At 39.1% G+C, this 25240-nt stretch overlaps 2 protein-coding genes and 2 pseudogenes across 9 annotated transcripts in view; 2 read left to right on the top strand and 2 right to left on the bottom strand.

Moving 5' to 3' along the window:
• Positions 1 to 10215, top strand: part of NUSAP1 (nucleolar and spindle associated protein 1) — a 37256-nt gene extending 27041 nt beyond the window's left edge. For all 6 annotated transcript variants that reach the window (XM_069105771.1, XM_069105775.1, XM_069105770.1 and 3 more), the window contains exons 11-12: positions 8543 to 8651; positions 9143 to 10215. In XM_069105771.1, the coding sequence (XP_068961872.1) occupies positions 8543 to 8651; positions 9143 to 9236 (203 nt within the window). In that variant the 3' untranslated portion in view covers positions 9237 to 10215. The remainder of the gene's footprint in view (positions 1 to 8542; positions 8652 to 9142) is intronic.
• Positions 10216 to 11006: 791 nt separating this feature from the next.
• On the top strand, positions 11007 to 11657 carry LOC138175414 (ferritin heavy chain-like; annotated as a pseudogene).
• Positions 11658 to 12897: 1240 nt separating this feature from the next.
• Positions 12898 to 13782, bottom strand: LOC138175415 (large ribosomal subunit protein eL8 pseudogene; annotated as a pseudogene).
• A 2566-nt stretch (positions 13783 to 16348) lies between these two features.
• On the bottom strand, positions 16349 to 23998 carry NDUFAF1 (NADH:ubiquinone oxidoreductase complex assembly factor 1). Of its 3 annotated transcripts, none has more exons than XM_069105814.1 (5): positions 23920 to 23998; positions 21303 to 21963; positions 19586 to 19771; positions 17332 to 17406; positions 16349 to 16581 (listed from the first exon to the last, which is right to left on the bottom strand). In XM_069105814.1, the coding sequence occupies exons 2-5, from the start codon at positions 21885 to 21887 to the stop codon at positions 16438 to 16440; spliced, it is 990 nt and encodes a 329-aa protein (XP_068961915.1). In that variant the 5' UTR covers positions 21888 to 21963; positions 23920 to 23998; the 3' UTR covers positions 16349 to 16437. The 3 variants fall into 3 exon arrangements, with proteins under 3 accessions (XP_068961915.1, XP_068961917.1, XP_068961916.1); XM_069105816.1 differs by having other exon boundaries at positions 23959 to 23982; XM_069105815.1 differs by lacking the exon at positions 23920 to 23998 and adding an exon at positions 23655 to 23911.
• Positions 23999 to 25240: the final 1242 nt, after the last annotated feature.

Raw genomic sequence — 25240 nt, forward strand, 5'->3', positions numbered from 1 at the left:
CTCCAGAGGTCTATCATACCTATCCTCTCTAAAATTCTGTTCACCTCCTTAACTTCTTTCTTGTTTATTTTGAGGTTGGATTTATCAAGTTCAGAGAGGGGGAGATTAAGGTCTTCCCACTAGTATAGTTTTGCTATCTATTTCTTCCTCTAATTCCTTTACCTTCTCCTCTAGGAATTTGGTTGCTATACCACTTGCTGCATATATGTTAAGCAATTATATTGCTTCATTCTCAATGGTGCCTTTTAACAGGATATAGTTTCCTTCCTTATCTCTTTTAATTAGGTCTTTGAATTTTTGCTTTTGCTTTATCTGAGATAAGGATTGCTACCCCTGCTTTTTTTACTTTAGCTGAGGCCTGATACCTTTTAGCTTTACCCTGTGTGTATCCCTCTGTTTCAGATGTGTTTCTTGTAAACAGCATATTGTAGGATTATGATTTCTAATCCATTCTGCTATCCGTCTCCATTTTATGAGACAGTTCATTCCATTCACATTTACAGTTATGATTGTTATCTGTTTCTTTCCCTCCATCCTATTCCCTCCCCTGTTAATGCTTATATGTTTCCCCCTTCCCCCTTCCCCCCCTTAATAGTTTTCCTTTTGACCACCACCTCCCTCAGTATTCCCTTATCAGCCCCCCTCCCTTTTCCTCCCCTTTCCCCTTACTTCTTCCCTCCCTACTAACAACCCCCCCCCTTTCGTAGCCCTTTCCCCCTCCTACTGCCTGTAGGACATTTTTATACTTAATGAAGTATGTTATTTCTTCTTCGCACCAAGAGTGACAGGAACAAATCTCATGCGAAGCTCCTCTCCCTCCCCTCTTTCCCTCTAAAATGATACTTTTTGCGTTTCTTCTACATAGAGTCCTATGCTTAGCTGGTTGTTATACCCTCCTTGCACCAGAACCAATGAGGGAAAAGCTCATATGATTCTCCTCTCCCTCCCTTCATTTCCTCTGCTATACTGTTTTTATGCCTCTTTGTGTGGCATAATTTACCCTTTTCCACTTCATTCCTCTTCTTCCATTGAAGTCCCTTTGTAGCCCTTAATAAGATTTTTTTTTATCGTCATTTTGTGTATTTTATACTCATACCCTCTACTTGTCTATAACCAGTTTTATTTTTTATTTATTATCAAATAGCAGGGTGTGTGTGTGTGTGTGTGTGTGTGTGTGTTTTCCTTGTTTACCTTTCTATGTCACTGTTGCATCTCGTAATTGGAGGTTGAATTTTCCATTGAGTTATGGCTTTTTTATCAGGAAGGTCTGAAACTCTGTTATATCATTGAATGACCATCTCTTTGCCTGGAAGAATATGCTCAGTCTCACTGGGTTTGTGATCCTTGGTTGTAACATGAACTCTTTTGCCTTCTGGAAAATTGTATTCCACTGCCTCTTTCAGTGTAGAGGCTGCCAAATCTTGTGCAATCCTCACTGTGGACCCTCGATATTGGAATTGTTTCTTTCTGGCCGCTTGAAGTATTTTCTCTTTTATCTGGTCGTTCTGGAGTTTGGCTACAACATTTCGAGGACTTTTCAGTTTGGGATCTCTTTCAGCAGGTGTCTGGTGGATTCTCTTGATTTCTATTTTACCCTCAGGTTCTAGTATCTCAGGGCAGTTTTCCTTAAGGAGCTCTTGGAGAATGTTGTCCAGGCTCATTTTTTCATCATGATTTTCTTGTAGGCCTATGATTCTCAGATTCTCTCTCCTGGATCTGTTTTCCAGGTCAGTTATTTTTTTCTTTGAGGTATTTTACCTCTTTTTCTAATTTTTCATTCTTGTTGTTTTGTTTGACTAATTCTTGGTTCCTCATAGAGTTACTTGTTTCAATTTGGTTGATTCTAGTTTTTAGCAAATCATTTTCCTTGGTTAATTTGTGGAGCTCCTTTTCCATATCATAAACTTTTCTTTTTAGAGAGATGTTTTCTTCATTATAATGTTTTTCTAATTCTGCAATTTTGGTTTTGAAAGAATTATTCATTTTGTCTTCTGTCTCTCTCATTTGGTTTTCAGAGTTCCTTTTGATGTCATCTAGGAGAGCTTTCTGTGCTTGAGACCCATTCCCTGTTGATGTTTCAGCTATGGGTGTGGAGTCCACATTGTCTCCCTCTGAGTTTGGTTCCCCCCTCTGAGGATAGTAGGACTCCAGAGTCTTTGTCTTTGTAGTCTGCTTTCTGCTGATTTTTAGGCGGGGGCCTTAGCCACGCCCTTCCTCTAGGGATCCCAAGCCTTTACTGTAGAGGGTTTTGCCCTGGGGCAATAGTTACTGTGTTTTCAGGGTCAGAGGGGGTGGGTTGGAGCAGGCGATGTTCACTCTGTCATCCTGGTCTTTGGAGGTCCTGATAGGGGTTCTTTCTTTCTTTCTTTTCTTTTTTTTTAATTTCTGGGCTATGAAGTTGTAGCCCCAGGAGTATTAGCTGTCCGGGACAAGGACCCCTACATTTGGTTCTTACCTTGCTCTTTCCAATCCCAACCCTTTGGAGATAGTCCTGGTAGTGGCCCTTGTGGTTGGTGGGACTACTTGCCTCCGAGTTGATCAGGCACCTTCCAGGCTTGCCTCTGTGTGTGGAGACAGCTATTTTCAAGTATACAAAGGCCTATTATGTGAAAAGGAAATTAAACATTTTTTCTATTGACCCTGAAGGGCAGAACTAAACAGTGGCTAAAAATTGTGAATTTAGCTTGATATAAAGAACATTAATACTAATAACTAGGACTTACTAATAATGGGAGCTATCTAACTGGTATGGGACGAAGATAAAATGAACAAGTTTGATTGCCTAAAACTAAAAAGTGTTTGTCCAAACAAAACCAGTGCAGTAAAATTAGAAGGGAAACAGTTATTAACAAGGAAGAGAAAATCTTTGAAGAACGTTTTCTGATAAAGGTTTCATTTCCAAGGAACTGACTGAAATTTTAAAAAACAAGGGACATTCCCCCATTACTAAATGATCAAAGGATACAAACAGGCAGTGGAAGAAATCTAAGCTATCAACAGCCTTATGAAAAAATGTTCCTAAGTGAAGAAATACAAATATAAAGCAACCCTAAGGTTCCACCTCATTCCCATCTGATTGCCAAAGATGACAAAAAAGGAAACTGACTAAAGTTGAAGGGGCTATGGGAAAACAGGTTATGTACATTAATGCACTGTTGGTGGGACTTGTGAATTGATTTGGCCCTTCTGGAAAGCATTTTGGAACTATGTCCATAAAGTCATTAAATTGTGCATACCCCTTGAGCCAGTGATACTACTTACTAGGCATATATGCCAAAGAGATCAAAGATTGAGGAAAAGAACCAATGTATACAAAATTATTTATAGTAGCCCATTTTTTGGTGGCAAAGAACTGGACAAATGACAAAGCAAATTATGGTATAGGAATGTAGTGAAATATTCCTGTACCATGAGAAACCTGGGAAGACTTATAAGCTAGGGGCGCAGCGAATAGAGCATTGGCCCTGGAATCAGTAGGACCTTAGTTCAAATCCAGCCTCAGATACTTAACACTTACTAGCGGTGTGACCTTGGTCAAGTCACTTAACCCCAATTGCCCTACCTTCCCCTCTCCAAAAAGGCATAAGCTGATGCAAAGTAAAGGGGGCAGAACCTGGAGAGCAATTTATACAATAACAACAATGTGAAGACTAATAACTTTGTAAGATTTTTAAGAACTCTGATCAATACAATAATCACTAATCATTCTAGAGGATAGATAAGGAATAATTTTTGGACATAGTCAATGTTTTCCTTAATTATGCATTCTCATTTTCTTTTTTTGTTCCCCAAGGGAGAGGCACCTAAGGGAGAAAGAGACTAAGGATAGGGTTCCCCCAAAATTGAGAACATCAGGAATCACAGACAAGCAAGACAGCTTATTAAGTTATATGTTGAATTTATTAAACTTCAAAAGAAAAGCAAGCTCCACATAATAGTTATTTGCAGATACATGTACAAGCTATGGGAATTTTATTTTTATTTGATGTTCAAATTGAGATTCTTTTTTTTAAACCTCAAACAAAATTGTGAAGTTAATGTGATCTTCCCAGAAATCTAGCAAAAGCTGGCAGACCACTTGTGTCAGGTGTACTGTGATAGATTCTTTATTGTCTATGGATTGGATTAGAAGGCCACCAAGAACCCTTTGAATTCTTAATTTTTGTGACCAGCAAAGAAAAATGTTACTTACCTTAGTTTTGTTCAGAGTAACATTTGGACATTTTAGTTATAGAGACACAGGAATCTGAGACCAACATTTCTAAGTAAAAGCACAATTGAGGGCTAAATACAAAATCTGAAAATAGGTTATAAATTGAGAGATGAGTGAAAATATTATGCTGATATCTACTATATCTTCAATATATTTCTACAGCTAACTGTGCTGCAGAAACTGTTTTAATTCTTTTCATGGTTTATTAGAGGCAATATTAAACATTAATCCAAACACATCTGCTTAATACCATTTACACAGAAGTTTATTAATTTCAACATATAAAACTTCCTGAAACATTTCCACTGTCACCTCTAACTCCTCATCAGAATTCACCATCCATTTGTTAGCTCCTTTTCCCTCATATCCTCATATAGCTGTTATATACATTCTGTTCTTCTGATTCTGTATTATTTCATAAAGGTCTTTCCAGATTTCTTTCTATTCCCCATATACACCCATATCAATTGATTTGTGCTATTACCTTACATTTCATGTACAACTTAGAATCAGGGCCTTATTGAACTTGTGATGAAAGGGATCCCAAAAGTCCTTTAGGCCAACTCCTCCACATTAAAGTTAGGAGAGTGAGGCCAGAGGTAGAGATGCTCACCCCAGGGCACACAGATAGTATGGCTCTGAGAGAGACTGTGAACCTCTTAATCCAAAGGCTGTGGTCTTTGCTGTTCCTTGCTCCCTCATGCTTTTTTTAACCATTCTCCTATTGCTGGATTTTTAGTTTGCTTATGAAGTTTGTTTCTTCCCAATTATATATTATGCTGCTGGGAAAATCTTTGAACATGGAGCTTCTAAAAAAATTAAATAACTGTCCAATTATATTCATAACCAAAGGAATTATTGGGTCAAAAGGGCATGACTATTTTTTGTTGTTACTGCCATATTGTTTCCCAGTACTTTAATGTTTTAAATTCTACCAGCTGAGGGGCAGCTAAGTGGAGCAGTGAATAGAGAGCCAGCCCTGGAGTCAGGAGGATCTGCGTGCAAATTCAACCTCAGACACTTAACACTTATTAGGTATGTGACCTTGGGCAAGTCACTTAACTCCAATTGCCCTGCCCTCCAAAAAAAAAAACCACAAATAAATAAATTCTACCAGCTGTGAATGAACACACCACAACCATGCTAACACTTGAGTTTCATTGCTTTTCATTACTTTTGCCAATTTGATGGGTATAAGTGATGAGGGATGGCTCCCAGTAGGTTCAGCAGGAACTCAGATCTTATCTAAGACCAGAACCTGAGATTCAGTCTGGAAAGAATTCAGCTCAGCCTTACTTGTAGTCAGAGTTGAAAAAGTTTATTATAGGCTTTACAGCGGGCAAGGATCCTTAGGGGACCTGCAAGTGAAAGGGGGCACAGGCTTTTACTTTTAAAGGATCGGGCTGCCATTGTCATGGTTGACAGGATGGATGTAAGGGAAACAAGGCTAACTTGCATAGATAAAAGGTAGGGCTGACTGGGAGGAACTTGTGACTTCAGTGTATAGATAAGAGTTTGAGGAGTTTAACTTGCAGATGAGATTTGGGCCAGATAGGAGGAGACATGAGGCAACTACAATAGGGCTATATTGTGCAAGGACAAAAGAGTCACAAGTTGTTGCCTAGGCAGAGTGCGGATGGGGGAAGGGGCAGAGTTTGAGGCTGGGAAAAGGAAACGTTTTTTTTTACAGACTGATGTTATTACAGACTGATGTTACAAACGTAGATACCAAGCACCTCATCATAAGGATGGTACCTCAAAGTTGTTTTGGATTTAGAGGCGAGTATTTTTTTCCAAGTGGTTATTAATCATTGTGTTTCATCTTTTGAAAATTCTCTTCCTATGTTTTTGACTATTTAGGTCAAAAGGTCTTTAGGTATTACCACTGACACATTTTAGGCATCTAATTTATGTTAATATTTGTGGACATAAATATAATTTAAATGACCACAAATATTTTTTCCTAATCTATTTTTTCAAATTACATAGCTTTCAAGTTTTGTTTTGTTTTAAATTTCAATATACTCTAACATATCTGTCTTGTCCCCCGTAATTTCTTATGTTTGTTAAATCAAAATATTGGTCTCCTTCCAGTTTCAAGATAACTGTAATAGTAATGGAATTTAAAGATCCCCCTGTATTGGCATGGTTTTAGGATAGATTGTGTTAAAACCCAGAGCTTGTGAATCCCACTTGTGGGATGGACTTGTTGACATGAAAAGAGAGGGCTGAACTCGGAGGAGCTGGTGACAGGGAATTTAGAGAGGCACCAGTAGAGAAAGAGGCAGAAGAATTTTTTGTAAGCAGCATCCTGGAGGCTGAGAGACTGAGAGGATTGCTGAGGGCCAGTTCGAACTGCCCAGGACTTTTGAGAGCTGCCACCCAGAGCTCCCAAGGACTGAGGAGACATGGCTGTTATGCTGGTACTTTGTCTGTTTTGATGTTGTTTTGCCAGGTTCGTCCACTGGTGAAGAACAGTCCTGTTGTTGCAGAGGTCCTGGAACCTGGCTGTTCCTTCAGAAACCCTGAAGAAGGATTTTCTTGTTTTATGGTTTTTTTGTTGTTTGTTTGTTTGTTTTTAGCAATTGGGGGTTAAGTAACTTGCTCAAGGTTACAAGGCCAGTTATTTCTGGGTGTGGTGCTAAGTATCTGAGCCTGGATTCGATCCCAGGTGATCCCAGGTCATCCTGACACTGGGACCCGTGTTCTTACTCCCTGTGCTACCAGGCCGCCCCTTGTTTTATGTTTACAGAAATCCTGGAAGAGGTTTTTGCTAATGTTTTCAGGGGTCCTAGGACTGTTCTACAGACAGAGAATGAATTAATGAGGACATTGGCAATGTGTCTTGTGGCCTTAAGCTTTGCCTCCCCAGGAACAAAGATTGCTGAGAACTTGCCTCCAGTCAAGATGAAGAAAAGACCTCTCTTTGGGTATTAAATGCTGTGCTTCAGCTTGTTGTAACTCTGGGGAACATGGCCTTTTCAGTTGTGATCCAGGGGTGGGAAACTTTTGAGTCTTTTGTGCTCTGTGATTGACCAAATGAATAACCAAAAACTTTGCTTATGATTGGAAACTAATCTCCATTTGAGAAGAGGGGCTTTGTGACTGACTAAATGAATGTACTGTCCAGGATTTGATTGATTTTCTTTGTTCTTAATTTGTCACTGAATAAAATGGAGAGCAGCTATGCGGGTATTTTATTTTGTACCTTGGGAAGTTGCCTTTGCTTGGCATTACAATAACTTTTATTCTATTTTCTCCCATCTCTTCCAGAACTGTGGATGTTTATACCTCACCTATTTACAATTCACAGGGTTGTTGCATGTGAATCCAAATTCCTTTCTTGTCAAACTGACAATTAATTTTACAAAATACCATAGTTCATGACATTTAAATAGTTGAAGGTACAGCTGTCAGGTCTATATTTTTAGAAAAATACCTTAAAATAGATTGTTAGATTTTGTTCTTGGGGGTGTAGACTCACCCTAGAATCTAAAAGTGTCTTCTTGAGAGAGGTAATTATATACTTAGAGAATTATAAAACTAGTTGAAATAATTAACAACTTTAGCAGAGTAGCAGGACATAAGATAGGCCCACATAAATTATCAATATTTCTGTATATTACCAACAAAACCAGTAGATAGGAAGAAAAATTCCATTTAAAATAACTATAGAGAATATCAATGGCAAGCTATCTGCTTAGAAAGAAGTCATTGTTGTTAGCATTTTTTTTGGGAGGGCAATTAGGGTTAAGTGACTTGCCCAAAGTCACAAGGCTAGTAAGTGTGTCTAGTATCTGAGGTCAAATTTGAACTCAGGTCCTCCTGACTCCAGGGCCAATGCTCTATTCACTGAACCACCTTGCTGCCCCAGTTATTAGCATTTTCATGTAGCTATGAACAAGGTGTTAAATGGCTTCTTTGTACTTAATAGAAATAATGATAATTTGAAAATGAAATTCTTTATAAAATTTCTTTTTTTTCTACATGAAAATAATTTGATCTAAGTTTTTTCCCCATCTGACTTCCAAAAAGCTTCTAAGGAATACACTGAAAATTCAGTGGCACATATAACAATAGGAAAATGGCCCTATGTAGGAGGCTGACACAGAAATATAGGCTATGGTGTTATTAGAGGGAGGGAATGAGGAAAAGGGAGTTCCTTAATACTTGAAGTTCATTCCAGGGGTATGCATGTGTATGTGTACACATATTTTAAAGGACAAATTTTGACATTCAGCAGCAAGCCATAGCTGATAAGAACAAAGGTAGCAGCAACAAAAATGCAAGCATCTACTAAAACTTAAATTTCTTTCTGCTCTTATGTAGGGAGGCTAAAACCATGGGGGGAATCTAAAGAAAATAATGCTCTGAATGAGACAACAAATAGAATTGACTTCCACAAAAAAACTTTCAAACAGCCACATCTCCAGACCAGGTCAGTATATAACTATTATGATTGTTTAGTTTTGAACTTTTCTATAAAAACATTTTAAATGCTGTTCTTGTGTTAAATGTTTTACTGAAGCACTACTTTTTAACTGCTTAATATAGGGATGATAAAGGGCCTCTTTAACTATGTGTGTCCTGGACCCATTTGGCCCTGTCTTGGAGCCCACAGAGTCCTTTTCAGAATAGTGTTTTTAAATATTTGATGGAAATGCTCAATTTCAGTTGGAAGTTACTAAAAATGAAGATGTAATTTTTCCCCCCATTAAAGACCCCCTGAAATCAATCCATGGAGTTCAGATTAAGGAAATCTCCCTAGTTTTATACTTTCATTAGATGAAATGTTGTAGTTTCACTCTTATTTAGCGTATTTGTAGCTTAGGCATTGACACTGCTCTGATGTTAAAGTGGCAGAATAACTGCTGCAAGATAGCTTGTTGCTCCCTAACCTCACGTGTGTACTTGTCTTTGAATCCTCAGGGAAGAACAACGGAGGAAACATGAACAGAAAAGGAAAGAGAAGAAAGATGGTGTCCTTGGAACTCGAAGAGGCCTCGTCATGCCTGGGGACTAACAATCTGCCACACTTCCTGTAGACATTCTTAATTAGGAATCTTTCGTGCTTCTGTAAATATTTCTATATTTGTTTTGTCATTGTCATTCGTCATTTCATCCAGCCTGTCCTAACTCTGTTGTTACTGCTACTTATCATATTAACCGGCTACTAACCGCCATCATTGAAATAGTGATACTATCAGCTCACAAATGTTTCATTTATAAACTCTGACAATTATCTAAAATAGTCTTTCCCTAATTCTTTGTTTAATAAAGTATAGCCTCTGGGGGGCTGGGTAGGGCAGTGAATAAAGCTAGGCCCTTAGCACCCACACAAAAAAACTAGCTGTGTAACCTTGGGCAAGTTACTTAACCCCAATTGCCCTCCAAAAAAAAAAAAGTACAGCCTCTTAATCCTTGAGCCAAATTTTTAATGTCACATCCTCTTCTAGTCCTAGGGTTTCAAATAACTTTCAGGTATAACGTTTTTCACATTTTAAATGATGGAAGAAAAGGAGAAGGTAGAATAGAAGACTCCTCTGAACTTCTAGAGAACTTACTAACTAAAAATACTGAACCCTAACTGAATAAGCATCAATATAAAAAATGTCAATCTTCAATGTTTTCTTTGACTTTTCCTTATATAACTTCTCTATAAATACAGTCGTTGCTAATTTGTTATTAGATGCCGTACTTCCCATTTATTCCCTGAATGCTTTCAAGACTAAAGCAAAAGGATCATGCTCACAAGAGTCTTTTAATCCTTATGTTATTTCAAGTTAGTTTTCCAGATTATTGTGCTCTGTAATCTAGCCTCTTATTCAAAGGATATAAAAGACTGTGGATGCTTAGAATTATAGCCATCTCTGTTAGACTTTCCGAATTTTACATCTGGCAGTCTTTGTCAGATTAAAATACTGTATACCTAAACTAACCTGTTAAAAGATTCTACTGCTTTGTAAGACTTTTTATAAATAAAAGGAAAACTGAAAATTCAATTTCTCCTGGGCTATAGTCAGTTTTATACTTTCAATAATACTATTACTTGTTACCTCAAGGGAAAAAGAATAACAGACAAGAGGAGGGTTTCTGGGGTGAGGGGAAGAGAGCCAGTGGGAACAGAAGTACTTAAAAAAAGCTTAAACTAACTAAACAAACATGGTGCTATGTTTAGAGCAGAAGAGGGAGAAAAAATCCTAACTTGAAAAAAAAATATTAAAGACAGAGGAAAATATAAACCTAACTCATAATTTTAAATGTGAACGAATTTAAACAATACAAAAATGAGTAACAGCCTGAATAAGAAAACAAATCCCTACAACCTGTTCCTGACAAGAAAAACATCCAAAAAATAGATATAAATAAAACTGAGGAGAGAAAAAAATTTACTATGCAACAAAATAACAAAATCGTTTGAAAAAAAAACAAAAGATATAGAAATCAAAGAAAATTATTAAAAGTAGTATAGATGATGGGGGAAAACACTTCTAGATCTTGAACTATATTATAAAGCAGCAGCCATCAAAACCGTCTGGTGGAACAAGATCAATGGAACAGACTAGACAAGGGAGAATTCAGAAGCAACAGAATTCAATAACCCAGTATTTAGGCCAGAGGCGCAGGGAAGGGCAATCGCTGCGGTTTCCTGCTTCAACAGTGCTTGAGGGGAACCCGCTGCACGATTCCTAGCCGGAGCCGCCCTTAGCTACCTCTCCACCTTCACCTCCACTAACCAACACTTCTTCCATCCTATCCTCGAGCAGCAGCCGCCCGCTCAACCGCCACCGCCATGACCACCTCGTCCCCCTCTCAGGTGCTACAGAACTGCCACCAGGACTCGGAGGCTGCCATCAACCTGGAGCTCTATGCCTCCTGTGTCTACCTGGCCGTGTCCTACTACTTTGACGGACAACGTGGTGCTCGAGAACTTCGCCGAGTACTTCCGGCACCAGCCGCACTAGGAGCGCGAGCATGCCGGGAAGCTGATGAAGCTGCAGAACCAATGAGGCGGTCGCATCTGCATCTTCCTGCAGGACATCAAGAAAGCCGACCGCGAGGCCTGGGAGAGCGGGCTGAACGCAACGGAGTGTGCTCTGCACTTGGGAAAAAACGTCAGTCATTCGTTACTGGAACTGCACAAGCTGGCAACTGACAACAGTGACCCCCACTTCTGTGATTTCATCAAACTGGACGAACAGGTCAAGTCCATGGGGGCCCCCGATTCTGGCATGGCGGAATATCCTTTTGGCAAGCACACCCTTGGAGAGAGTGACTATGAGAGCTGAGCCACGCCTGGCTTCCCCCACACCTGGGAACTGGGCGCCACTCCTACTGTCTTTCAGTGCATGCATATTTTGGTTATCTGACCTTTTCATAATCTGTACTAAAAAACTACCACATTTACATCCCAATAAAGTGACTTGGTACTGATGAAAAATAACCCAGTATTTAATAAAGTGGAAAATACAAATTACCTAGGAAAAAAAACTCCTTGTTTATCAAAAACTGTTAGGAAAGCAGTCTGGCAGAAATTAGGCTAAACCAATACCTTCCAGAGCTTCTTAAACTGTGGGTCTCGACCCCATGTAGGATTGAAGAAAATTTGGCAACAGTAAAAGGTTTCAGAACAAGCAAAGACCAAAAATTAGTTCAAAATCAAACAGCCTTGGTTCTGAACACAAAGCATGATGCAATGCCAATGAATTCTGCCAAAACTTAAAAAGACCAGTGGAAAAGTGTAAGCAGCCCTGTGGGCCCACTCCACAATACATTTTAAATGAATATGGGACCTTAATACAAGATTATACTGTAGAGAACTTTCAGAAGTTTCTCAGCTTCGCTAATGAAATGTTCCCCTTCCCAATATGGTTATCTGAAAGGCTACAGGGCAGACAAGCAAGAGGATATATTATGAAGGGAACGTTTTGGGGTCCCTTGACTTCCCCAGGTATATTCCCCTGTCCTCTACAGTTATCTGCAAGGGTGTGTAATCCTTTTTGTTTATGCCTTGGATATGGTCCTAGAATAATACCCTAGTAAGTAACTAACCTAAAGCAAGGGTAAATAGGAAACAGGATTAAGGGAGGCTCCTTCTACATTATTTGCATTTCTTAGATGGAGGATCTTTCTACATTGTCCGCATTCTTTGGGGGTGTCTACATTCTCCTTGGGGGCATAAAAACTCTGAGCTCCTTGCATCTTTGGCTCTATATGAAATGGTCCTGTAATAAACAGACTATTGATTACACCCCCCCTTCTCGTTATTCTCACCGCTAGCTAGCCCACCAACTGCGTCGGCCGAAGTATTATACTATACAAAGTTAGAAAAGTAACAGATCGTGTACCTCTCAAACTTTTGGGTAAATGACATATTCTTAACCATTCTTAACCAAAAGCAATCACAAAAAATAAAATAGATAAATTCAATTACCTGAAACTGAAAAGCTGCACAGGTGACATTAATGCATTTAGGATAAGAAGGGAAGTGGTCAAATGTGAAAAAAAAATCTTTACATCAAAATTCCTCTAATAAAGGCTTGGTATTAAAGATATATAAACAACATATATGTGTGTGCGTGACTAATAGCCATTCCCTGATATCTATATTGTCAAAGGATATGAACAAGCAGTTGCCAAAAGAATTGCAAAGTATTCACAACCACATGAAAAAATGTACCAAATCACTAAAAAGAGAAATATACAATTTATTTTTTGTTGTTGTTGTTTTTATTTTTATGTAGGGAAAAATCAAATACACATTTAACCTAATTTGGTTGCAAGTTCCTTAGCTTTTGCCTTTTCCAGCTTGGCAATATAAGCCACTGATTTTGGACCCAGAACATTGCTACCCCAGTGACAACGGATCTCATCATATCTGTGTTATAATTGGTTTTGATGGCTTCCACCAGCTTAGCCTGGGCTCCCTTATCTTCAGGGTTAACCGGTATGAAGGCAATGCTCATGCAGGTCTTTCTGTGAACTAAGCTACCAAGTCTTGCTTTACCTTTGGTAATGCAGTAAGGAACCCCCATTTTCCGGCACAAGGCAGGTAGGAAGACCACTAGCTCAATGGGGTCCACATCATGTGCAATCACTACCAACTGTGCTTTCTTGTTTTCTACCAGGGTAGTAACAGTGTTAACACCTGCTCTGAGAACAGGTGGTCTCTTAGTGGGGACATCTCCTTTGCCTGCACCCTTTTGTTCAGCATGAGCCAGAAGCCTTTGCTTCTTGTCTTGCTTTGTCTCTGGTCTATACTTGTGAGCCAGTTTAAGCAGTTGAGTAGCTGTCTGATGATCCAAAGCTTGGGTGAACTGGTTAATTGCTGGCAGAACCTTCAAACGCTTATAAAGGATAGACCTAAGGTCCCTTTTGGGCTGGATGTCCTGACCAATGCCAAAGTTCATGAGATGCTTCTCAAACAAAGGATTGACCACTTTCTTGGCCTCCTGCTTCTTTACTACAGCAGGGGCCGGAGCCACCTTCTTCCCCTTGGCCTTCTTCCCTTTTGTTATCTTGGCCGGCTGAACCAAAAAGGAAGAGAACAGACTTGTGGGTGATATGTATTATTTTTCTGAGAAATATACAATTTCAACTCATACTCTGCAAAATGGCAACAATGTTGGAGGGATTACAGGCACACTACTACATTGTTGGTGGAGCTGTGAAATGGTACAACCATTTTGGAAAGCATTTTAGAATTATGTAAATAAAGTGATTAAAATGTCTATACCCTTTGAATCAGAGACTCCATTAATAAGAAAAGTTTCCACATACACCAAAAATTTATAGCAGAGCTTTTTGTGGTAACTAAAGATTGGAAACAAAGTAGATGCCCATCAATTGGAGAATGGCTAAACAAATTGTAGTATATGAATATAATGGAATATTGCTGTGCTATAAGAAATGTTTGTGATGAATTCAGAGAAACATGGAAAGAAGTGATGCAGGGGCGGCCAAGTGGCTCAGCGAGTAAGAGCACCAGCTCCATCGTTGGGATGACCTGGGGATCAAATCCGGGCTCAGATACTTAGCACCACACCCAGAAATAACTGGCCATGTAACCTTGAGCAACTTACTTAACCCCAATTGCTCATTAAAAAAAAAAAGAAGTGATGCAAAGTGAAGTAAGCAGAGCCAAGAAAACAATATACACAGTAATTACAACAATGTAAATGGAAAAATTAAATCAAAAGTAGATGGAACAAAATCATAAAGATCAAGTAAAACTCAAAGAAAGAGATAAAAGAAGATACCCCCAACCCACACACTTTAATAAAGGTGAGTGATCTATACATTGTGTTTTGGGACTTTTTCAATATATTAATTATTTGTTGATTTTTTTTCTCCCTAAAAAAATTGTATGGAATCGCTCTCTGGAAGAAGAGGGAAAGATACACAAGATAACTACAATAACATAGAACAGGGGTGGCCAGGTAGCACAGCGAGTAAAAGCACCGGCCCCAGTGTCGGGGTGACCTGGGGATTGAATCCGGGCTCAGACACTTAGCATCCACCCAGAAACACCTGGCCGTGTAACCTTGAGCAAGTTACTTAACCCCAATTGCTTTTAAAAAAAATAATAATGTAGAACAAAAGATATCAACAAACAACTTATTTAAATAAAAAATGTAAATGGCACTGGATTTCCAAATATGTCTTATCTACTTTTCTGGCAGTCAAGTAACCTGTTTGAATTCTGCCACTTAAGAATTTATATTCAAGGGGCAGCTAGGTGGCCCAGTGAATAGAACACCCGCCCTGGAGTCAGGAGGACCTGAGTTCAAAGCCAGCCTCAGACACTTAACACAAAAACTAGCCTTGTGACCTTGGGCAAGTCACTTAACCCCAATTGCCCTCCAAAAAGCAAAAAAAAAAAAGAATTTATTTCAAATGAATAATTTGTCAGATGTCAGATGGTGTGCTGGTTGGTTTTACTGAATTGGCTTTTTTTTTTTTTAAATCTTTGTTACAAGGGAAAGAGGTATAGATAGGCAGAGAGAAGGCATATATTTGGAAATCGATATGAATACAAGGCATCCATACAAAATTTTTTTCTTAAAATTTATATTCATAGGCAAAAAAACATCTGAGTCCCTATGCAGAAGTTACATGGAAATACAGAGAATGAGCTTCAGGCCAAGACAACAAAAACTATGAAATGTTTTGCTATCCTGAAAACTAGAATTATTATAGGGTGCACTAGAATGTCTGACTTGGGGGATCAGAATCCTTGGATTTAGAATCCATGATCATAACACAGCCAATGCAGAAATCTGTTTGCATGACTATATTTGTAATAGGTTTTGTTTTTCTTGCGTTCTCAAAGGGGAGGGAAGTGTGAGAGGTGGAGAATTTAGAACTGAAAATAAAACTGAATTTAGACTCTATGGTCACATGGCTAATGGCTAAGGCAGGAAAGCCATGTACCTCTCATGTTACGACCGTCTCACGATGAGGGGCGGCGGGGCCTTACCCTCTCTGGTACTTCCCCTGTGCAGTCGGGAAGCAGACCAGCTGCGTTCTCCAAGAACGGAGTCACGAGCCAGGAGAGTCAAAGAGTAGCAAGACTTTATTAGGCAGCTTCTTTTAGCAATCACCTCCTAACTCCTAACTCCTCTTTGAGCTTCCCCACATTTATCCCCCTTCTGCCCTGCCTTCTCCTGAGGCAGAAGTTCCCATGGGGCCAAGTCTGAGCTAAGCCCAAGGTTCCACAAGTCAGGAGGTAACGGAGCTCTCCTCCTGGAACAGAGCGTTTCCCACAGAATATCTGAGTCTTCTCCCCAGTGTTTGTACAGCAAGGTCGGCATGTACTTATCACTGCAAAGTCAGCATATTCTGGGTCTCATGCCTCCAGGGGAACAACTGCATGTACACCCTCTAACACTCTCAGTTCATTTCTTTACCGATGAATATATGTTAACATGGCCACCACACAGAATTACTGTGAAGAAAGCCTACCTAAAAAAGAAAGCATACCTAAAATGCTATTTAAACAACTGATTATGCTAATAGTCCTATATATCTTGCCTTCTCTTTAGATTTGGATCCAAAGCTGTCCCTGCTCCTTTTAAGAAATAAAAGGAATTGATGGTTTCACAATACATACCAAATAAAGCACTGCATAAAACATTAGCAATAAAAAGTTTATTTCATCCCTGTCAAGTAACAGAGTAATATAAATTACTTAATTATGAACAAATGATGATCCACTGTTCTGGCTAAAGATTCCCACAAATCTTTTTACTATTTTCATAGGCAAATTCTTCAGTATGGGTTGGGTCATGAAACACTCCAATAAAATCTAATTCCAGGTAGAATGGACCATTAACTTTATCAGCCAGGGTGAATCCAACACTACTGATCTGTATTGGAAAAAAGAAAGAATTAAAATCTTGGGCTCATTGCTGACAATATATCTTTAATTCTCTCAGATGCTTATTATAGCTGAGTCTCTTCACACTTTAATCTAAGATGTTTCTATGTTCTAATAAAGACATGTAAAACCCTGCTAATCCCTACGAAGCCTTAAAAGAGGTCTTGTCCTCTCTTGCAAAGCTAGAAGAGATTATCACTTGCCCATCCAGGTCACTAGGAAGGTGTGTGATAAAAGAGAGAGCTGTGTCTGAAACCTGGCTGTCACTACCTTGTCATGCCATGGGCCTCTACGCGTTTCAGCTTCCTCATTTATAAAATAATACAATTCTTACTTCACAGAGTTGTTGTAAGAGGGTTTACAGACTTTTAACACACCATAAAAATTGGAGTGCTGGCTCTTCCCACATGCAGCCTTTCTCCCACTCTCTTCACTATTCCAGGGAAGGCCCTTAAATCAACTTGTGACACTGTAATAAATCCCTGGATTCTGAAGTGCCCTACCCCATTTTAAAGATGAAACATGGTGTTGTGGTTCTACAAAGATGGTAGTATCACAGTTTCTTCATTTCCTAGGCCACTTAATAAGTGAAGTGACAATAAGTTTAGGCATAAGATTGGCACTTTTAAGGCATAAACAGTCATCCTTTGCCATATGTGGAAAATGTAGTGAACCCCTTCACTGAAACTGCATTGTAGAAAAAGACCTTATGATTCTGAAAATTCACAAAAAAACTCACCTGGTCTGTCAGAAGCTGATGCTGGTTATCCTGGATCCTCCCCTTATTGGAAAAAAAAAACTTGGAGAATGGAATCTGTAGAAAGAAAGCACCTATCTTATTATTCATGCTTGAGATGGAGAGAATTTTGGCATTTACTTAGATTTGATCACACAAGGGGACGACAGTTAATTTAAACTTAATTCTAAATTCATACAGTAAGGTAATACTACATAATGAAGATCTCCCCCAGTTAATGTGTTACATATTACATACTCCATTTTACTAAAAAAAAAAAAACCACCTTTTCTGTAGCCCCTTTGCCAATGTCACCTTTCATCATCCTTCTGGCTATTTTTATCCCTCTATTGCAAACTTACTTTTCTGAAAAACCTATCTGGAATTACCTGGACCTAACCACTGAATAAAAAAGATGTTTATGCTCACCTATTACCCTAAAATAGTTTTGTAGAGTTCATCCTCTTGGCAAATAAATTCAATAATAACACTTGACTAATCCCTTTTCTATTATGTATGTGTATATAATCTCAAACACAAGGATATGTACAAATATGTACCTCGAGACTTTGCAATGTATAATTCTCTTCTGTTCTCTATATATGAAAGTGCCCATTCTATTTGGTGTTCTAAATAAAAATGAATTTTACAAGCTATATATGCAATATAGAGAGAATGGGATAAAGTTATATAAATTCAGGTTACTTAACTAGTAAAAGAAAAAGCTAGTCAGAAACTTTAAACGTGTAAGTTTTGTATACAGAATATGATGAGATATTATTCCCTTTTAAATAATTTCCCCATCTTTAATCCTAAATGTTTTCCTTCCTCAAAATGAAAGGAGACAGGAACCATGTGAACATGTGGGTATGGTCCCACTATAAATTTAGACAATTTTAATTAATCTTTTAGAGTCTTGCTCTTTCTCAGCTTACTAAGGGTTAAACTACATAAAAAAGTTAATTAAAAGATATATCTCATTTCCTTGCCAATCTAAAAATTATTACTGGGAGCAAAATCATTTAAGTCAAGAATGTCGTTATAAGATTTTTACAGAAAAGGCAAGGAAAACAATTTGATAGTGACTTTAAAAGTATTTACACACAAGATTTATTTCATTTTGAGTGTTTAAATAATTTTTTGATTTAGGTGAAACACTAATATGTACTAGCTTAGTATTATAGTCTCCTCAGGTCTCCCTGACACAAGGTTGGTGATATTGGCTATCTGCTCATCAGCAAACCTGGTTTCAAGTCCTGCCCCTTACAACCTGTATAACCTTGTCCAATTTATTTAACCTCTCTAAATCTCAATTTGCTAATCTGTAAAATGGGAATAAATAATACCTTGCCCTACCTACCTTCAAAGAATTCTTTTTAAGGATTAAGTCAAATGCGATAATGTATAAGAAAGATTCAACCAATCAACAAGCACTTATTTATTTGTCTTTTTGGAGCGGGGAAGGCAGGGCAGTTGGGAGTAAGTGACTTGCCCAAGGTCACACAGCTACTAAGTATTAAGTGTCTGAGGCTGGATTTGAACTCAGGTCCTCCTAACTCCAAGGCCAGTGCTCTACTCACTGAGCCACCTAGCTGTCCTTCAACAAGCATTTATTAAACACCTTCTGTGTGCCAGGGACTGCATTAAGTGATTCTGTGAAAACATAAAGCAAGCACTAACCAAATGAAAGAAAATGTTATTGCTAGTTCAAATAGATGGACTGAGAAATGAAAAACATAATCTCATAAAGTAACATTCCCTAGCCTTTTGTTTATATCTCTATGAATTGATGCAATTTTATTTCATAAAGTTTCAAAAACTTTAATCTCTGAGAAACTTATTTCTCTTCCTTGAGAACTTAACAGTGCCACTCATTGAGTAGAGATGGTTCAAAGCTGCTATGATATAAATGAAAAAAATCTATTTGTGCATTTGGCATTTATCTAAATCATATTTATTTAGCACATTCATGACTATCACCTTTACCTAACCCCAATGTACTCAGTATCATATGATACTTAGTATTATAATACTAATATAATATCATACAATTATATTATAATTATAATACTAATATAACTGATATAATAATTATAATATATTTGCCATAAGTGCAAAGGCCAGCTCTTCAATTCTCCAAATAAAGCAGTTCCACACTCTGCCAGTAGAGATTAATAAGACAAAGAAAATCAGGATGCAGCCATGATTCCAAAGGATATCAATTCCAGAACCCAGAGAAAGTATGTGTTGTTATTACCTTGACCTCCTGCCAATACGGCCCCCCACGTGTGAACATGAAGTAACTATGCAAATATTGACTTTTATGGATCAGGTCAGTGTCTGTTTTGATATTCACCATCCAGGGTCGACCATCCCCACGCACACGAAGATAGAGAGAATTAAAATTGGACCAATCATAATACTTCTTCCTCTCAAAAGCACCCTAAAAGGCATGGAAAAAGGTTAAGTTAATGTAATATATTAATTGATAATAATGTAACCTAATATTTATATTGATACTGAGAGTACTATCCACTATCTGTGAAATATATGGCTCACCATCTAAAATAACCATAAAAAGAAAACACTAGGTATTTTATTTTTCTTGCAGAAGGAACCATTTTTGGCTTTCTTCAAATCTACTAATATTGGACCACAATGAAAACAGGACACCAAACAGTTATTACTGTCTGAGCATGAAATATTATGGTTCTATATTTCTAAATTTATATAACTCTCCCTGCCCCATTCTCTGGGGTAAAAATCATAGAATCCACGAACCCCTTACAATATACTTATCTGTGATTCTCTACATCCCTGTTAGATTGAAAGCTCCTAGAGGGTAGGAAATGTCATTTTCCAATCTTTCTATCCTCAGGATCTATATGTTTTACACATAAAAGGTGCTCAATAAATCTTTTTTGTTCAAATTAATTGAATATTCAGCATGGGCAAACCACCTTCCACTAAACAATGCTTTGCATACAATATTTAGCTTTTTTTTTTTAACAAATGGCTTACAAACAATTTTGAAAGCCTTAAGAACTCTGATAAACAGCTATGCTCTACCATGATTCCAGAGGGCTGATTATGAAGCATGCTGCCCACACCTCCTAACAGAGAAGCAGACAACAGGCGGCCACTGAATTTTCTTGAGTAAGAGAGTGACCTGGTCAAGCTGGTACTTTAGAAGAATTATTTTGGTGCCTGTGTAGAGCTCAGCTAAGAGAAGGAAGAGACTGGAAGATGGGAATCCAATTAAGAGACTGCAATAATAGTCAAGGGATGAGAAGTTAGTGAACAGAAAAGGAGCATGTAAGGTAAGCTAGACAAGACTTGGCAACTATCTGGAAACAGGAAAGAAGGAAGAATGCAGGATGAACCCAAGATTAAACTTCAGAGTAGCAACATGATACAACACAAATCCAAGCAAATAATTAAGTTCCTATCAGTTTGTCTCCTGATCTGCTGAGAATTATCCAAATGCAACCCAAAACAAGTGAGGGAGTCTGGCACAGTACATCCCTAAACCATTCCCAGTCTGATGATTCCTCACAGTGTCCTGAAAATCTGGACTCGCTCTAAGGAAAGCCAGAGGTGGGCACAAGGATCCTAGTGCGAAGCTGAGCCATGGGCCCACAAAAGAACAGCAGAATCAAATCTTCATCCACCATTTCTAAAACTGCCCTGGATACACAGGGCATTTCTGATACGGGAATGACCTGCTCTGGCCCAAATGACCAGGCTAGAAAACAGGGGCCAGTCAAAAAATAACTTGGGATTTTCTACTCTGCTTCAGGAACGCGTTTTCCCTTTAATTTCAGTGGTATAAATGTGTCCCTCGGTATAAATTAGAGTCCTCTGCTCAGGATATTCCGTGCATTTTCCTCAGCATAAATAAAAGCAATATGCTACAATAAAGACTGCAGAGAAGGGCACTTCAGAGAGCCAAAGAGCTTGACTTTCTCACCTACCCTTGGAATCCTGGACATCATTGCACAGTACCCACTCCGCTGGGTCTCCCCATCATGAGGAAGTTCAGTACTGAGAACTCCATAGAAGAGTGCACTTCGGTTATTGCTGGCCATCTTCAGGAAGGCTTTGCTCCTGCCTCCTATTGTCCTGTCAGATGTCACAAGCCACTTATCCAAATCTTCATCACTGCGAAACTGCCACATTACCCTAGTATTTTCCAGTAAAACTTCCTGCAAAGGGCGACCTTCAGGTCCTATCCAATGGTCTACCACCTCCTTTGTTAAAAGTTTAAAATGGTGTTTTATCTCAGTCCTAATTGCTTTGTCAAAAATAATTTCAACCTTTTCCTTAGGTGACATTAGATCTAAACTAACTTCACCCTTAGGTGGTTTTTCCAATACACTTTGAGTCTTTCCCTCAGGGGAAGATCTGCCTGAATCAGCCTCTGTTTTTTTAATACTACTGTATAGTCTGGAGGGATAGCCAGCAAATCCAGGCCCCAACAAAAAGCATCGTGCAGCATCTTGTATTCCACAAAATTTAGAAAAATGAATGCCATTTAGCAGCTTCTGAAGTAAAGCCATGGTAGAACCAATTCAAATCATAAATTCTCCAGAATTCATCAGGGAAAAGAAACTTCAGCTACAAGTCCAGCTCTACCTGTAACAGAAGAAACAATTCAAAAGTTACCAAATTAGCAGTGAATTTATCCTTTCTTTCAAATGTAACCAAAATCTGCAAAATGCATCATAATATTCCACATCCCTGAGCCTAAATTTAACCAGAAAACATACAATCATCTCACTAAGTTCCATAAAACATAAAGGAAATTGGGGGGTGAAGCCAAGATGGTGGAGTAAAAAGAAACAATGCAACTAAATTCCTGTTAGTCGCTTAAAACACATCTACAAAATATACCCAACCAAATCCTGATGGGGAAGTCCAGAAAAAGTCATAGTGACTCCTTTGTCAGGCCCAGGTCTCCACAGGGGGACAGAAAGGTTGGCAAGACACTAGGAGGAGGTCATGCACCAGCACAAAAAGAAGTCCCAGATCACAACAGGGCACAGAAATGAGGACAGGTGCCAGCTGGCAGCCTAATCACACACTATCCAATCCAAGCACTGATCGAGGGCAGAGTAAAAAGGGGATCTGTGCACAGCAGTGCTGTTTCCCAGGAGGAAGGCCCTGGGTGGCATCAAGAAAGAAGTTCAGTGGACACTGAGGAGATGACCATCAATTGGGGCATGGCTGAACAAATGTGGTATATGAATGTAATAGAATACTATTGTGCTATAAGAAATGATGAGCAGGCAGATTTCAGAAAAACCTGGAAAGACTTATATGAACTAATGCTGAGTGAGGAGAACAGAACCAGGAGAACACTGTACACAATTACAACCACACTATGCAATGACTAACTTTGACAGACAGCTCTTCTCAGCAATGCAAGGTTCTAAGACAACTCCAAAAGGCCCATGATGGAAAATGCTATCAACATCCAGAAAAAGATAGAAGCATGCTATTTGCTTCTCTTTTTTCTTTCGTTTTGTTTCTTCTTTCTCGTGGTTCATTCCATTGGTTATAATTCTTCTTTGTAACATGACTAATGTGAAAATATGTTTAATGTGAATGTATATGTAGAACCTATATCAAATTGCATCACCGTCTTATGGAGGGGGGAGAGAAGGGAGAGGAAGAAAATCTGGAACTCAAAAGCTTGTGGACTGAAGGTTGTAAATTAAAAATAAATTAATTAATTTTAAAAAGAAAGAAAGAACTTCAGAAGCCAGCAACAGCAGCAGTGAGGCTGAGACTCCAAACATAGAGCACGGTCTCAATGCCAGCATCTAATCGTGCAAGAGAATAACCAGGGCAGGAATCCCAGCCCAGAGGGAAGCCTACACATCTGCCACTGTGAACTAACAGAACTTTCCAGCTGGCTGATATAGGCTGAATACAGCAGCAGGCTATTCTTGCTCAGACCCAAACACAAGCCAGGAACTTGCAGAACTCAGATCAGGGGAGCAGCAAGCAGGCTTTGCCCTGGATCGGATCACTCTGGGAGCACTGGAAGCTTTCAGTTCTCCAGCCTGTCCCTGAGATCCTGGAATAACACAACGCTCAAAATCCAAGAAAGCAGCGACAGGACCAGCTCAGCCCTTGCCTCCATAAGTTCCACAAAGCCCAGTCTTAACATCAAGTCTGATGTAGGTGATTTAAAATTCTATAACAAAAGTGCGGGTCAGTGGAAGACGCTTTAAATTTGGAGACCTGAATTCGAATCCTGCCTTTGTCATGCCCTAATTACTACCTCTGTGACCTTGAACAGGGGACCGCGGTTTCCTCACCTGTAAAACGAGGATGTTGGGTTACAAGACTTCTGCGTCCCTTCCCAGCCACAAATCTGGGATCCTCCGAAAAATTAAAAGCCACTTCTGGGCGGTGGAGAGCGGCAGGCTACAGCTTGGGAGACTCGGTGGAAGCCGGGAGCCTGACACCCCCTCCCCCCTGCCCAATTTGGGTTACAGTCCTGACCCCTAAATCTCCCTAATCACCCTCCTTCCGAGGCCGGAAGTCAGTGGTCCAAGACCTCCCCAGTTCCCCCAAACTCACCTCACATCGCCGTCCTTCCCTTCTTCTGGCACAACTCACCTTCCCTATCGATCCTCTCCCGGCTTCAAAGAGCAACTTCCGCCCGCGCCTGCGTCCTACACAGATTCCGGTCCGCCGCCGCTCGCAATCCCAAAGCAAAAAGAGTTCCGCCCATTGTAGATGGACGATGGATGACGCCCAATCATGTCAGGGCTTGGTTTGTTGTATCTTTGTGCCCGGCTGGAAACATTATGTAGGAAGTCCTTCTAGATTTTGGGACAGCTAGGTGGCGCAGGAGATAAAGCCTTGAACCCGAAGCCAGACTGACCTGAGCTCAAATTCAGACTAAGACTAACCGTGTGACTCTGGGCAAATCACTAACCTGTGTCCGCCTCAGTTTCCTCGTCCGTAAAATGGGGATAATAGTAGCGCCTACGTTCGGGAGTTTTTTGTAACGATCAAATGAAGTAATATTTGTAAAAGAGTTTTGAAAACGTTAAAGTGCTTAGCTATTATTATAGTATTCTCGTTACCGTTAGATCCCAACTCTTCCTTTTCAGTCCTCCATATAGTTCATGTTTTCTCTCTCCCTGTGCCCGTCCTTTTTCAAAGGGGATTCTCCCGATTTCCACTTTTAAACAAATTTTGTTTGTTTTATTTTATTAAATTTTATCCTTTTGAATCAACAAAATCCAACTCCCACCAATTCCATTTCCTTTTTAAAAATATTTTATTGTCTAATCTTGCAAAATCTTTCTCACCCTCCCACTTTTCCCTTACAAAATTAATGTTCAGTTTTGCTGGTTAAGTTATTATTGGCAATAAATCCAAATTCTCTGCCTTCTGGAATACTGTAGTATTCAAGTTCTCTCCTTTTGGTTGTGCCTGTCCAATGTGTGATTCTGACTGTGGCTCGTGGGTACTTGACTTCTTTCTTTTTGGCTGCTTACAGTATTTTTTTTTCTTTGATCTGGAAACTGGACTCTGACTACGAGGTCCCTGGAAGTTGTCATTTGGAGGTTTGTTTCAAGAGGTGACTGCTGGATTCTTAAGAGATCTGGACAATTTTCTTTTCATGAAGTAAGACATTTAGGCTCTTTTTTTGGTCTTTGTGTTCAGATAGTCTAATGATTCTTAATTTTTTTCTCCTCTATCTGATTTCCAGGTCAGTTGTTTTTGCTAATTTTTCCAGTATTTTGACTTTGTTTTAATATTTTTTTGTTACCTCATGAAGTTATTAGCTTCTCTTTGGTCCATTCTAATTTTTGTTTGTTGATTGGGCAAGGTTTTGAACCTGTTATACCAAGCTATTCATACTCTACAATTCTTTCTTACATAGCTA

Source organism: Petaurus breviceps, unplaced genomic scaffold, assembly GCF_028583685.1.
Source record: "Petaurus breviceps papuanus isolate PSGF00001 unplaced genomic scaffold, PetGlider_PUasm1.0 77, whole genome shotgun sequence".
Lineage (NCBI taxonomy): Eukaryota > Metazoa > Chordata > Mammalia > Diprotodontia > Petauridae > Petaurus > Petaurus breviceps.

Excerpts from the sequence above, each read along its gene's own strand:
- NDUFAF1 (XM_069105814.1), bottom strand. The coding sequence starts at position 21,887 with ATGGCTTTACTTCAGAAGCTGCTAAATGGCATTCATTTTTCTAAATTT. Across the intron at positions 19,772-21,302 it reads TGATGTCCAGGATTCCAAGG|GGTGCTTTTGAGAGGAAGAA; the intron begins GTAGGTGAGAAA and ends CATGCCTTTTAG. Across the intron at positions 16,582-17,331 it reads ATCAGCTTCTGACAGACCAG|ATCAGTAGTGTTGGATTCAC; the intron begins GTGAGTTTTTTT and ends TTTCCAATACAG.